At 34.0% G+C, this 15,825-nt stretch overlaps 2 protein-coding genes across 7 annotated transcripts in view; both read right to left on the bottom strand.

Moving 5' to 3' along the window:
- LOC127849544 (T-cell-specific guanine nucleotide triphosphate-binding protein 2-like) overlaps positions 1 to 15,825 on the bottom strand; it is a 183,452-nt gene that overhangs the window by 151,782 nt on the left and 15,845 nt on the right. The gene's annotated exons all lie outside the window — the stretch shown is intronic.
- Positions 1 to 15,825, bottom strand: part of LOC127849542 (interferon-inducible GTPase 1-like) — a 34,725-nt gene that overhangs the window by 3,344 nt on the left and 15,556 nt on the right. For 2 of the 6 annotated variants that reach the window (XM_052382175.1, XM_052382174.1), the window contains exons 6-7: positions 11,733 to 11,780; positions 473 to 499 (exon numbers count right to left, since the gene is read on the bottom strand). In XM_052382175.1, coding sequence (XP_052238135.1) covers positions 473 to 499; positions 11,733 to 11,780 — 75 coding nt within the window. Of the gene's footprint in view, positions 1 to 472; positions 500 to 1,088; positions 1,180 to 11,732; positions 11,781 to 12,284; positions 13,329 to 15,825 lie in introns of those variants that run through there. The other 4 variants (XM_052382179.1, XM_052382176.1, XM_052382177.1 and 1 more) reach the window with 4 other exon arrangements.

Genomic DNA, 15,825 nt, shown 5'->3' with positions numbered 1-15,825 from the left:
ACCCAAACATAGTTTATATAACGAAAACCATTTGTAGAGCTTAATTTTAAATGACCTTGACCAGACTTGAACCAAATGCAATCCCAATAAAGTTTTCTTCCTTGATTTTTTTTTGTTACTACTTTATGTACAAGTTACTTGCCCCTGACATAAATGACTGACCCTACATACAATCCGGAACTAGATAAAAAAAAAACATACAAGCTTACTTTATATCAAAGTTTCGTTTAGATTTGCCATTGCAAACCGAAAACCACGTTTGACGCCGCCGCGCCCGTAATGCCCAAATAATAATCATTTCCAATATAATGCATAATTATCAAACCACGTATACTAACAGTATTATATAAATTCATGTTTCCATCAAAACATGAGATCACAAAACCGGAATTATCCTCTGAGTAAAAATAAGTAATCGGAATATATATCACACAATTATTACATGACGTGGAGTGTTTAAGGTTATATTTACCTTCCACTGCAATTTTCACATCACCTGCTGAAAAATATGTTTTTATATTATGACTCATTGAAAAAAGGTGAGCTCATGACAAACTTATATTCGTATAAAATATGATTAATATCAAAATATTGAAAGAATACATATTAAAGTCGCCCTTTGTGAAGAATGAGCACATATCGCTGTATTTTCAGCGACCATTTATAGATCATTTATCGAGAACATTTAACACGACAAATGGTTACACGTTACAGACTCTTGACACTCGTTTCTTATTGGTCGAATCTTAGGTTACCGATATTTTGCTGATTTGTGAAGGTGTGAAGATTATAAAGGTAATGCTTTTTTAAACAAGATATGTTTCATAGTTTCAGCATGACTTTTAATCAAACTATGAAAATACCAGTAAACTTTTTCAAGAAAAGGACACGTCGCCTATCCTAAACAACAAAAAAATGTATTTTTAACATATACAAGAAACATCGCCGAATCATTTAAGACAGCGATAATGCTTTTGATAAGCGCTTTCTCTCATTTTCTCAATAACGTTTGCCTTTAATGAAAGTCTTGACTAAAAGTAAGTTTTCCCATATATTGATGGGATGGACACATTTCTGCATTTACCTACTTTTCAATTTGGTGTTTGTAAATTAACTGTTGTAAAGTGTAGTATCTTTGGTTTTCCGTTAATACCACGTGTTGTTTTGAATTGTCGGCCTCTGCGAAAATAAGATGCGATACCTTCAATTAATATCAATTAATATTATAATGACTGCGTTTTTTTTGCGTCCGCACATAGGCATATTTCTGATCCAGCGTTCCAAGGTCCAAACATCATTCATTGCCTGTGTTCTGATTTGATCTGGTCTCGGTGCTTGTTTAAAAAAATATGTTTCGCATACCAATGATGTAAACTTATAATTTTTTTTTTACTATAATTAGCTTTCATGGTGACAAGCCGTGTTTTATCACAGCTCATCGTAATCGATTTTTATTAGCGATGTAAACGTCCATCTCGCTTGGATAGTTTATGGTTAATGCACGAGAATTAATCCGAAAATATTCTGAAAAGCTTTTGATTTGACAATTGGTTGAAGTTAAAGTTGAAGTTATGCTAGAATATTTGTTACATGTTGTGATTGTGATTGTTGCAATCAAACATGATCTGTGATATGCTATTGAAAGTGATAGATTGCAAGTGGTTGCAAGTGATTGTGTGTGATGGACTTTTCAAAGTAATCAGGATTACGTTATGCTGGTGTATTGCAAGTGTTCGATCTATTTACAGATTTATTAACAGCACCGAGTTCTTGGAATTTTGTGGCCGAAAATATTGTTGAGACCAATCGGACAATATCTTGGGCTATCATCACCAGGTATGATCACATTCTTACTCGTTTAAACAGTACAATTAACCGACTAAGCGATTTCTTTATTTCTCGTAAATTTCATATTCACTTGAAACGCCAGATCGTACCAGAAAACAGCAAGGGAGCGCTTAGTTTGCCTGATAACAAACTCCTAAACTACATAAAGCGGCAAAAATATTTCCAGATTATCATGGAGTTGCCCACTAAACCATCACTTTGTGAATCGAAAATTAATATGTCTGAGGAAGCCATTCAGACAATATTTGACACGTTAGTAGCTACATTTCGTACCCATATTGAAACAATCATCGAAAACGTGGTGACAAGTAACATTTCAAAATTCACCTCCATAATGAAGAACACGCAAATACGAAGCTGATTAACGAAAATTTAGATGTAAAGGCTAATATAGGTATAATAGAATCGACTCTTTACGCTCAAGAACAATATTCAAAACGGCGCTAATTAGTCTTAGTCTGGTATACAGTAAAATAACTCTTTTAATACATGTGATCTGATTATATAATTGTCTGATGCAATTGTTTCCGGTCTGTTCTTGTCAGAAATAGACCGATCTCACAGAATCGGAAAACCAAATCCAAGCAAACACCGGGACTTTATAATTGTGAAATTGTGAATTTTCCGTTCCTAGATGGCAACATCCCTAAAGGTCCATACTATGATCATATTTACATTTCACAGTTGGTACGTTATGCCAGAGCATGTTCATGTATTCAAGATTTTAATGATCATAATCGTATATTAACGAAGAAATTTCTATAACAAGTTTTTTTGTATCATAACCAAAGAAGTAAATTCGCTAAATTTCACTCAAAGTATAGTGATTTAATTTCAAAATATAATGTTTCTTTAAAATGGCATTAAACTAATGGAATTTCCTGACCACCATTTTATGAAGATGTTTTGAAGCGTGTTCGCAAATTAAAATATCTTAAAGAAAATGTTAATATTAAAATTTTCAATTTAATTAACTCATTTGTATCAAAAGGATATGATGTTAACGTACTTAAAAAACATTGCTTGTTGGTTTTCAATTTACTATATCTTTCTTCTCTTAAAATTTGGAATCATTAATGGAATAACCATTTTATAAGTTTGATTCTTAAATATTTAATCACCTAAGCTGGTTTTATTGGTAACTCAATTTTACAGTACCGCCCCATTAATATTTTTATTTTTTATTTTACAGTACTACCCCTGGATTTTGTTCACGTCATCGTGTCTTCGCTTCTCAATTACGTCATACGATACTCTTTCCTTGTTCTTGGCTACATTGATTTTTTGACGTCATCGCTTCTATATTGCTTCATACGACACACTTTCACTGTTTTAATCAACATGCATAGGTCATTGGGTTTATAGCGTTCAATTTTTATTATATTTTCTCTCTGACAGGCGTTTCTTGTTTGATTTATTTTTTATCAAACACACAAACAACCAAGCTATGTAATATGGATCTTTTACACCCTTTATTGCTGCTTCTTCCTGTATTTGCCTGATGATGATCTGAAATATTAACTTTATGATGCTATATTCTTTAATCTTTTTCTAAAAAGAAGGAATGTAGTTGACCCTTGTTCGTAGTTTCATTTCATGGTTCCTCAAAAGGTTGTAACTCTGTTGCTCTGGTCTCTTTCCTACCATTGAGTAATTAAATGGTAATTAAATTGAATGCGTTTTTATTCCCTTTTATTATTGTTTAATTTGAGTTGCAATGCTATGAGGTTAAATTTTATTTACACTTAAAAGTATCATGAATATTGCTGGGCCAAGTGAGGTTGACCGCTCTAAAACCGGTTTAACCTCCCCCCCCCCCCCAATGCTTTGCAGGGCGATGACCCCAGCTTTATGCTTATATGTGTTTATGTTGTTTTGTATTATGCTGTTTTGTGCTGTTTTGTACTGTTTTGGCAATTGGTCACTTGCCTTTAATAAAGGACCAACTCACTGTATATAATGAGAAATCAATACTGCTCCAGAAGCTGGAGTTTCACTTCTTTATATTTTTAGTCAGGTTTACGTCATGCATAGCCAGATAACAACTTTACCTAAGACGATCGAAACTGAAAGACAATAGATTTAAGGACACGTTCGTCAATGATAACCGTACTTCAACGAGAAACTCGCTGTTATTCAGTGCTAGGGCCCTAGTGATATCCGGTCGTCTGCTCGATGCATGATCATTCAACGGTTACATTCTAGTCAGGGACTCAAATAATAAAAATCCATAGGGTCAACCATATTGACGAAAAGTCATACAGATCTAACGGCTCGCTTTAACTACCATTTATCTGAATTCTTAAAAATACCAAGGTATCGACGAGTTAAATTAGTTAATAGGACTCTATAAGTTGTTATTTATACAGACATTTTTACTAAGATACAATTTAAATATAATACCACAGCAAGCCCTCAACATGATTATTGGATCTTCATTAAACATATAGTTTTACCTTTACTAATTATCTTTATAACACCACTATTAACGGCTATTAATTACTTATATCTCACCACAGTATCGAAATTTAGTCAGCGTATAAAACATGTTAATAAGATACAGCATATGCCTTTACAATCTCTAGGTCAGTATACACGCGATTTGTAATTACTTTTTTAGGATGTGAACATCGTGGTCGCGTTGAAGCGTTTTTACTAAAATGCATCTGTAATCGATTAATTATACTGAGTATGAATAGTAATTTTCGGATTTCGGTGAAAACTTATTTACTACGTAGCAACACGTTTCAATGGTGTTTGATGTAATATTAAGTAGTATTAGAGTAAGCCTCTGGTTTCTCACACACTAGAGATTATATACGTGAATTATTAGTATTTATGTTCAATCCGACAATCGTGGTTGCGCTGAACAGTTTTACTATATTACAACTGCAACAACTCACTTATACTGAGAATGAATAGGTATACGTGAAACACTTTTTCTACGTTACATCACGTAATGATCCAAGTCCACGGGTCTTTGTAGTAGTATTGTTATTCGTCTAAAATAATCACAATCATATTTCAATATTCCGATATTCATTTCACGTAAGCATATATAACAGATAATAGCCGTTTTAAGTGGGGATTACTTAAGCTGCGATTTAAGTATTCTTTTGTAAACGCAAATGATATATTCTAACCACAATTTACTGCAGCTTTTGATGATATGTTTGTTGTGACACGTTATGCTGTCGTTACAATAAACGGCAAGTCTCAGGGTGCACTGGTGACTTTATTTTGATATATACGCTTTACAAATTATTTCCTTTGGCCGTCCATTGTTTCGTTTCAAATAGACGGCCGAAAAGGAGTATTATATCTATACAACGTTGTACTGATCACTGATGCCGATTATATTTTAGCAAACATTTATTATAATATCTATTTAATACTGATATTGTTATTTTAAGCTAAACACAACTAATATTCGTATGACGATTGATGTGTTTTTTTCGTCTTGCCTAGATAGTTATCGAAGGGATTGTGCTCTTGATACACATACCTATTTTTCATGTTCTTACAATCGGTACCTTTTAATCTTGATATGTCCGCAATTACTCAGTATTATTTGTTCAGTCAGATTATAAGCTTCTTTGAATGCAAACCTAAAAATCATTTGCAACCTTTCCCGTTTATGCACGCTTTTACTGTATACGTTATATACCATTTGCCTTCGAGAAATTACATGAAACCGTCGATGAGTGATATGGCCGTACAAATATCCCGTCATCATGTAGTCCTGTCAATTTGGATTAGAAAGTTATATATCGTTGTTTATTTTACTAAACCTAGATAATATTACTGTCCCATCTGCACTATGTTTTTCTTTTTTCTTATCCGTATCGGTTTATAAACAAGTCCTGTCCAGCATATTTCAAGAAAATCGGTCGACATTCATGGAAACGTAGGTAAATATACGTCTCATGAAGAAAAAGCAACGTGCTTAAAAAAATATATTGTTTCCATTTTAACATTAGACACATCTTCGGGAGTTGTTTCCGTCCCTACTTATTTTTTTCTGTTTATAAAATATTTCTGTAACTGAACCTGAAATAATGGATATTATAAAGATTTTAATAACTGACAAAGCTGTTGGTGAAGATTTAATCAGCCATCATGTTCTGAAGTCCAATGGCGAGTCTATTTCAAAACCGTTGTGCTTATTGTTTAATAAATCATTAAAAGAATGCACATTTCCTTCATTGTGAACAAAATGCAATTGTTATGCCCTTACTTAAAAAGATGACTCGAGCATACCTTCAAACTATCGCCACATCTCTTATTTAATCTGTTTAGAAAATCTTATGGAGCGTGCAGTATAAAATCATTTGTATAACCATTTTATTCCACACATTTAAATTTACTGAAATCAATCAGGGTTTCTAAGAGTCACTCTACGGTCTATCAAGTTAATGATATATTCTGCGATATATTCAATGCTTTTGACCGAGTATGACATCAATGTCTTTTATTCAAACTTAAGCAAAATGGAATAACTGGACATATACTACATTCGATAGAAAGTTACATGTCTAACCGTACCCAAAATGTATTTGTCGGTTCATCAAAGTCTAAGTCATTAGAAGTAAATGCCAGCGTCTTTCAGGGCTCAGTATTAGGACCGCTGTTTTTCCTGATTATGTTAATGATATTGTAGAAAAGTATTACCCGTCTGTTTGCTTACGATAGTACATTATCATTTGCTACATCTACAATAGCTGATCCCAAGGGTATTTTGAACCATGACCTCTGCCTAATTAACGAGTGGGCTAAGCGATGGCTTGTTGATTTTAGTCCCAAAAAACTGAAGCAAATGTATTAACAACACAAAAGAATGTTCCTTTTCCTTAAGTATTGTTTGCTTATGGACCCGTAACATTTTTGATATGTATAAACATCTTGGTATGACGTTAAGAAGCGATGGCAAATGGAACGAACACATACATAATATTCTGACATCTGCGTCGAAAATTCTCTACGTCTAGCGCGATTTCTGCCTTCCGCCACGCATCACCGTGATTCAAGCCAGCGTGGAAACTACTTTCGTCAGTGACAGGCTCGATCAAATATGTTGATAGGAACTCGAGCGCGGGCGTTATCGGGAAATAAATCTCACGGTGGACCACCGCGATCACGGTGCACCACCGCGACCTCGGTATTTTGCGGTGAATTACAGGTTCATGTGAATAAACATGTACTTTTTTCATGTGTATTTAACCTTCATATTAAAATAATCATCTGTTCCACCCTTTTATATTATATTTACCCTGTTTACAGAATAATTTTACATGTATTAATCGAGCGTGAGTATAGATTGCGTTTCATGCTTCGTGTTTGGTTAAATTGTTTTTGCATAAAATTTCACTTGTTGTTTTATTAACAGATTTGTTTTTCTAAGCATTTCGAAAATGCTTGCTCCCTCGTGTTCATATAGAGTTCGCCACCAATTTCGTTAAAAGATGTTGCGTGTAATTTGATATCAGACTATTTTATTGATTTCCTGTTTCTACTGTGACATGTTTTGCTTAGAATACATGTGTAAAGAGACATCGGCAGTAAGTATTAGTTTCAGTGATATTTTAATATCATAGGCATGCGAAAAGATCATTTTCATGCTGGCGAGTGACTATTTGTATATCTGTGCCTTGTTAATAACAAGTTCATTTCGATACTTATATAAACAACGTATACGAAGGAATCTTAACATGATGATTACTATTGCTTTACTTATAATATATAAATCGATATTTATCACAATATTAATATGCATATCATTAAGTAAAACATACCAATCTTCTTTTCGATTGAGGTACATGTTAATCACTGTTTAATAAAATGTACATGTATATAGAATGTGTATAGTCTCGATAAGAAATGTTGATAAGAAATCGCGGTGAATTGAACGAGTAATAAATAATATCACATTGAGCTTTCATTTCAAGCACCTACAAGAATGTTTTTCTGAAAAAAGGACGTAATAACAACGATGACGAGATTCTTATTATTTATACTTCGTGGGTGTATTGATATCAATCAGTAAAAGAGCTATCTACATTAATCATAACCCTGCACGGTCTCACATAAGAGTTATTGCTTTGTTTTGTTCGATGTAACGTGTCACGGCTATAGCTCAGAAACGTACTAACATTTAAGCATGAAACTTCATGGCTTAATTTTCTCCCATATAATTTTTGTCCCCCACCACTATAGTGGGGGACATATTGTTTTTTTCCCTGTCTGTTGGTTTGTTGGTTTGTTGCTTTGTGTGTTTGCGTCAAACTTTAACATTTGCCATAACTTTTGCAATATTGAAGATAGCAACTTGACATTTGGCATGCATGTGTATCTCATGGAGCTGCACATTTTGAGTGGTAAAAGGTCAAGGTCATCCTTCAAGTTCAAAGGACAAATATATGGGTCAAAATCGCTTATTTAATGTACACTTTTGCAATATTGAAGATAGCAAATTGATATTTAGCATGCATGTGTATCTCATAAAGCTGCGCATTTTCAGTGGTAAAATGTCAATGTCAAGGTCATCCTTCAAGGTCAAAGGTCAAATATATGGGTCAAATTTGCTTATTTAATGTACACTTTTGCAATATTGAAGATGGCAACTTGATATTTAGCATGCATGTGTATATCATGGAGCTGCGCATTTTGAGTGGTGAAAGGTCAAGGTCATCCTTCAAGGTCAAAGGTCAAATATATGGGGACATAGTGTTTCACAAACACATCTTGTTTTATCCTTAAGCTTTTCTAGAGCTAAACATAGTACATAAAACCCATTTTCGCATGACGCGGGTTGTCGGCCAACCCGAAAATTTCGCCACCCATTTGGTGCAATGGCTTTTTCCCGAGCTGTTCACGGACGTCAACATCCGCAGCCATTATAAATACAACGGTGGCGGCCAAAACCGAAAATAACCACAAAGCCCGGCATGGAAGGCAGCCATAAAGTGGTATGTGGTCCGGTTCTCCACGGAGGTCAGTAATGATGAGGTATACAGGACACATTGTGTGCAGACAATTAATGAAATTCTGCGCACATGAACATTTTAATTTTGTCCTTATTTATTTGATGTAGTTTGTTCTTTTATGTACATGTATGTCTGTGTGTTTGTATAACGGTGTCCTTATTTATTTGATGTAGTTAGTTTCTGTATGTATGGCTGTGGTCTTATCTATTTGATTTAGTTTGTTTCTGTGCGTATATTTGTGAGTATGTATGGCTCTTCACGTATTTGCTGATGTATGCATGCATGTTTTTAATGTTAATTATGTTAGAAAATAGAATTCAATAAAAAAAACTGTGCAAGAAATAAAATATCAAGCGAACATGCTTCTTTTTATTCGAATTTAATTTTCGTATAAATAAACTTCATTTTTGGCATCTTGTTAATCCTTGATACATGTATGCATCAATGAAATCTCACCAAAATGTGCTTAGTTTTCCTATGCTGGTTTGCATTAATTCTATGCATATTTACATTTCAAAAGCTCAGTGATTATCAAAATCCAAATATTTTTAATTTGTATCGTGTTAACAAAAAATATGTACATAATGTATACAAATGGTCACTCGTCAACACGATAAACTGATTTCGGTACATGTTAAAAAACGTGAACGAAGTAATCTTAATATTGTGATATTAAATACATCAATATTTATCACAATATTCATACGATTACGTTTTTCTTAGAGTATGTGACAAAATGAACTTGATACTTAATAAAACAGGTATATACATAGTCACTCGCCAACATAACAACTGATTTGTTTTTTATTAAAATATCACTGAATTGAATACTTACTGCCGAAAACTCGAATGTATATTCGAATCAATACATGTAACATTAGAAACAGGAAATCACTCAAATAGTCTGATATCAAATTACATGTATATTAAACATGTTAATATGTAAAACGAGAAAACATTTTCAAAATTTTACCCATAAAAATTTCTTTGAATAAACATTATGTAAACTTTCATGCAGAAACTATATATTTACCTGTAGTTCACCGTGAAATCGATTTCCCGATAACGTCCGCGATGCTCACCCACTGTCACCGCGATCTATTACTATGGAACCACGGTCAGACATCGGTGATTGTCCACGCTGACGAAAATTGTCCACGGTGGAACTGTGTTTTTAGGCAGAAATCGCTCTAGACGTAGTGACCGCGTCAAAAGTTCTCGGAGAAATGCGGAAAGTTAAGTACAATTTCTCAAGAAAATGCCTCAATCTAATATACTTCACCCACATGAGGCATAACTAGAATACGAGTGCATTTTATGTGACGCCTTGTACATTGTACGGCAATGAACTATTAGACGAACTTCCAAAATTAAGGCCTTACCAGATCCGTCTCACTTTGAAATCTTTTTGAAAGTCTCGGAAAACGACGGTGTTATCTCAAAATAATTAATTTCTTCAAAATGCATATCGGCTAGTGTCCCAATTACATTCCTCACCTTCTTCCACAAACATTTCATTAACATATTTTATCGAGAAAAACTTAACTGTTTTCACACTAGTTTTTATCAACTGCCATTTCACTATGGAATTCGTTACCTAATGATATCCGAAACATAAACACAATTTCGAAATGTTAAACTTCATTGAAACAAATATTTAGTTAATCCGAAGACATTCCCAGTACTTCTAAATCAGAGATAGAAATTCATGCCCGTTTAAGAAATTATTGCAATAATATAAACTCGGACTTAGTCAAGACTCATTTAACAAACATTCCCCTCCGTACATAAATGATGTTGAAAATGTTGAGTATTACTTCTTTAATTGTCGTATCTACCGTTAGCAGCAAATAGCTCGTGTTCATACTCTACGATAATTTCATTCCTTTATCTGTAAGCCGCTCCTTTATGGTAAGCCCTTATTAAGTTATGAAACAACACCTTCATTTTTAACGAGGTTCAAACATTTTGTTGTAAATGACATCATTTTCAATTATGTAGGCCTTTCACCATCATAATATGTTAATACTATCCCGGGGGAAAGACCCCCCGATAGTGTTGTCGAGCTTTAGGTCTATTCCCTTTTCCATTATGTATGTATGACCAAATGTATATATTTGTTACGCTGTCATTATTTGCTTTTCGAAATAAAATATGTTTAAAGCAATGATTTTAACAGAATATATTAATATATAAGTTCAAATAAAAAAGTGAAACTCCAGCTGCTGGAGCATTATGCATTCCCATTATAAACAATTAGTTGGTCATTTATTTAAGGCAAGTGACCAATTGCCAAAACAGTACTTAACAGCACATTACGAAACAACATACACACATAGAAGACTAAAGCCGGGGTCACCGCCTTGGAACGGTCAATGCAAAGCATTGGGAGTTTAAACAGGTTTTAGAGCGCTCAACCTCACACTTGGTCAAGCAATATTCATGATACATATAAGTGTAAATAAAATTTAACCTCATAGCATTGAAACTCAAATTAAACAATAATAAAAGGGAATTAAAACGCATTCAATTTAATTACCATTTAATTACTCAATGGTAGGAAGGAGACCAGAGCAACATTGTTACAATTTTTTAAGGAACTATAAAATGAAATTACGAACAAGTGTCAACTATATCCATTCTTTTTAGAAAAAGATTTAAAAATATAGCATCATATAGTTAATATTTCAGATTAAATGCATATGTTAATATGCATTTAAATATCTATTTTAAATAGGTGAGCCCTTTGAATGTTCCAAATTAACCACTAACCACTGTTAACGTTTCTTGAGGCAGATCTTCAGAAACTTTCAGAAAACTACACATAAATAAAAACATAACGATAAATGCGTTAATACAGTTACAAAAACATGCTCTTTGAGTATTAAAAAGTGTGCATACCAGCATCCTGTTCTGGATTGTTCACCAAATCAGACCCAACGGCATTTTCTGTAAAAGTTCGATTGGGTTAATCAGTGTGCTTGCTCACCCAATGTGAAACCCAATGTGTAAGTGCAAGAACAAGTTATAAAATGATATTAATATTCAATAAAATTTAAATTGTAAACCATAGCCAACAGTTTGCGAAATAGTACATGATCGAGCCGATTTATTTCAAACTTTCTTTTCAGTTAAAACCTTTGTTATCGATCCGTTTAATATTAGGTCTGTGTAAGACATTCCTTTATGCAGGGTATATTTTTTCTCATGTTTATATTGTCCCGTAATCGTTCATAGTTCATAGGTGACACGTAGTTACTAACAATGTTCATTACTCTTAAATTACCAGTGTGTAGCCTATCATTCGATATCTCGTCATGCGCATAATGCCAAGATGACGAGTTTTGCATTAACTACCATTTTCTCGTGCCGCGCATGGGACCAGTCGGTCCCTCTCTATTTATTTTAATTTCTCTGCATAATATAGGATAAAATATTCAACAACACCACATATCAGTTTCTAGTCCAATTTAATGTCTAACATACTTAATATTTTCGGTTATACAAATACAGTCTGATAGCTACATGATCGTATCATTCTCGATCCGTACACCTCCAAGTCTAAACGCTAACCGTCTCGTTTCCCTCTATCATCCGGCCCGTGAAACTCAGTTATGAATTCCATTGGTCAGTGTTCTATGCGTGGCTAACCGTCTCGTTTCCCTCTATCATCCGGCCCGTGAAACTCAGTTATGAATTCCATTGGTCAGTGTTCTATGCGTGGTTGTTTCTTATTGGATACATTACTTAAGATACTGAATCAATGAAGCCCTGGGAACGGGATAAACAAACCACTAAAATATTTACAAGCTTTATCCAACCTTTTGATGAGAGATTTAACTGAATAAACACTATTGCCTGACCAATACAAACATACCTGGCCTTGTGTCAACTATACTATTCTTTAATCTCTCCCTCATCGATAAGCTTATTTGAACATATGTGCACTTTGTGACTGTCATGTTTACTGGCCATTTTGATAAAATTTTCAATATTTTTTATATGAGGTAAATCCATATATTCCACCCATAATTTCTAACCATAATGTGACACAACTTATCCCCTCAATTTGATTTTTATGTATTTTAGGATACAGAAAAATCTTGAAGAATTTAAGTATGGAAGTAAACGAAAACATATTAATACATACGATGTAGAAAATCAAACATGCAAACATGAAAACATCAGTGACTAAAACATATATATGATGAAAATCTGCAAATTAGTAATGAATTTTTTTATCGAATGTTTCTGCTGAAATAATAAAACGTCGGAATATTTAAATAGTCAATGTCAATCACAATGACGTGGAATGCGTCACTGATTTGGGAAATCCAATACGAATAGTGTCCATTTTTGACATCTTCGCTAGAGGCGATGTGGCGTCTAGGTGAAGAGATGAGACATCTGGTTGTAGATGGTAACATGCAGTCGATTGAAACGACGGCTTCCGAATGAAGACGATGATGGTCGGTCGGAGAAGCTGTTGGACCTCGGCTGTTGTACGATTTAGAATACGTCAAACGGTTATTATATATAGTTCTGGAGAATGTCTGCATTCATGACTGTAGTATTATAATTAGTGTTTATGTACATGACATAAAGGTAACACACATATATATATTAGTTCATAGACGATAAAATGTTCACCTAATATATGTACAAAGTACGCGCGATTTTTCATCATCAAGTCCATTCATATCATCGTATCTTTAAAAATCATTTTCGACGACGCGTGAAATGTCCATTAACAGCCCACTCGTTGTATGGTACTGATGCTGGTTCACAATTTGGATCCATGTCGACAATGTTGGATCCTAATTGAAGTCGTCTGTTATGTCATCTGATTCTCGACGGATACATCGTCGTCGAAGATATCGGTATGTCGATGACATATTCTTCTTCTGTGTCGGGGTGTTAAGATCTGATCACGATCTCAAATGCGTTATGAACGCATGTTGCTGCAGGCAAACCACGCCAACGATGTCAGGAGCGCTGCTTTTCTCCTTAACTTGTATCGCATTGGCAAATCTTATAGGGTCAATAACACGAAACGATAAAAGGGCCTTTTATTTACATAATAATGGAATTTGCTATATAAGCACTCAGATTACTTATCACACCTATGATAAGATATACCCTAATAAAATTAATGTGCTAAAGGAACGCGATTCTCATGACGCAACTTTATTATGTTTTATTTAAACTATACGCGTTGTCTGTTCAATGAAATGCATTGTGCTTTATTATGTTTTATTAACTTAGAGAACAAAAATTTACAAACAAAATCCCTTGTCTTAATGTAGTTATTCTTATAAAGAAAGGAAAAAACTATATATATACGATCAGTATCAAAAATTTAATGTATTATAGCAATATAGTTGTATCTTTTGCATTATACTAATAAAAGGACTGTGTTGCTTTGTAGGATATTTACAAACTGTATTAAAATGTTATCTACGCTTAAAATGGTGTTTACTTGAGCGCTGTAGGGCATAAGCTAGCGTTGGTTAACGTCGTTGTCAAGTGTGTTATCATAAGCTGGTCTGATACGATACTAAAGCGTCATTCAATATGATTAGGTCGATATACGAATTGGGTAGTTACCGTCCGTTGCGACAGGTGTGGTCTTTTTGTCATGTTTGTACCCGATTGAGATATATACACAATTATCACTTTGGGAACAGGAAACCTCGTTTCATTAAGCATACTTGATCATATAACCAGATGTTATCTATGGACAAACCTCATTGTTAATATGAAACGTAACACTGCGATAATCTTGGGAAATTGGAATCACACTTATATAATCAATTATCTAAATTTCATTAGTTTGAAGTAACGTTGACCTACGAGCCTAATTGTTTATATAGAGCTAAGACCATACGAACAGAAGTTCCCGATAATTGAATTACATTGGGGAAATGAAACCATATTTGTACAATAAATTATTCAAACTTCATTATTCGGTGTGACATAAAACTTTATATAGCCTGTACAAATAAGATTTTCTGTTGACCGCTTTCATATTTACCGTTACAACGATAAATGATGTAATAACAATCTTATTTGTCAATATGTTGACCTGTTCCGTTAATCAAATGTCTGTCAGTTATTTTAACCTTCAATTTCCTAATCTTAACATATGGTATTGAACTTTTCAATTTATTTATCCCACCCTGGGTGTAAATGTATTCGTGTTCATACATGAAATAAATCTTAAATCGGATCTTAGTCTATGTAAATATCTCCCAAAAGTTTTATTACGCTTCAGAGCTGGTTGCTATTGCGCACGGATAATTGGCATTTCACCCGTATACTAAAGTATGACATTTTCATTTCATTCTAAACCCGTAAATCAATGCTAATGACGATACATTATCGAAATCGGACGATACCGTCCTCTATAATCCTCTTTTTACATATTTAATACATATACATTCAAAACATATTTCTCTATATACACAATTTTTGGGGTCTTTAAGTCTCGACATCTATCTCGCTTTATTTTGCAGTCCATTCATTTACATGTGTTCAGCCATTGTCTGAAGGCACGTGAAAATTGCTTTCTTCATTGCGTTATTTGAACGTGAAGTCCTTTTTGTCAATTTTCGTTTTTTGTGTGTTAACGCTACCGCGTCAATTTGCATCTGATCGTCTGAAGAATCATTTTCAAACCTACGTACAGGTGAGTTTTGTGAATTACCGTTATTGTAATGCATCGTATCTGATTCACTGGAGCTTGACTGTATATCCGCGAATTGTTTGTTTCTCAAATGTTTTTGCAATTCAGCGAGCGGTATGTTTTCCTCGTCATCCGTGTTATCTCTAATCTGTCGGGTCTGTTGCGTAATTACAGGTAACCCATGTACTGACGTATTTGAATCGCTATCAGAAGATAATGTGTCGTCCGCAAAGGCTAAATTTGCTTTTCTAATCGGGCGCGCTAGTGGTTTATCTATCATTGGCCATTCATCGATATTTGCGTGCCTTA

The sequence above is a fragment of the Dreissena polymorpha genome, chromosome 11 (assembly GCF_020536995.1).
Source record: "Dreissena polymorpha isolate Duluth1 chromosome 11, UMN_Dpol_1.0, whole genome shotgun sequence".
Lineage (NCBI taxonomy): Eukaryota > Metazoa > Mollusca > Bivalvia > Myida > Dreissenidae > Dreissena > Dreissena polymorpha.
The sequence above is the reverse complement of the archived record's forward strand: the minus strand, read 5'-3'. Positions and strand labels throughout refer to the sequence as shown.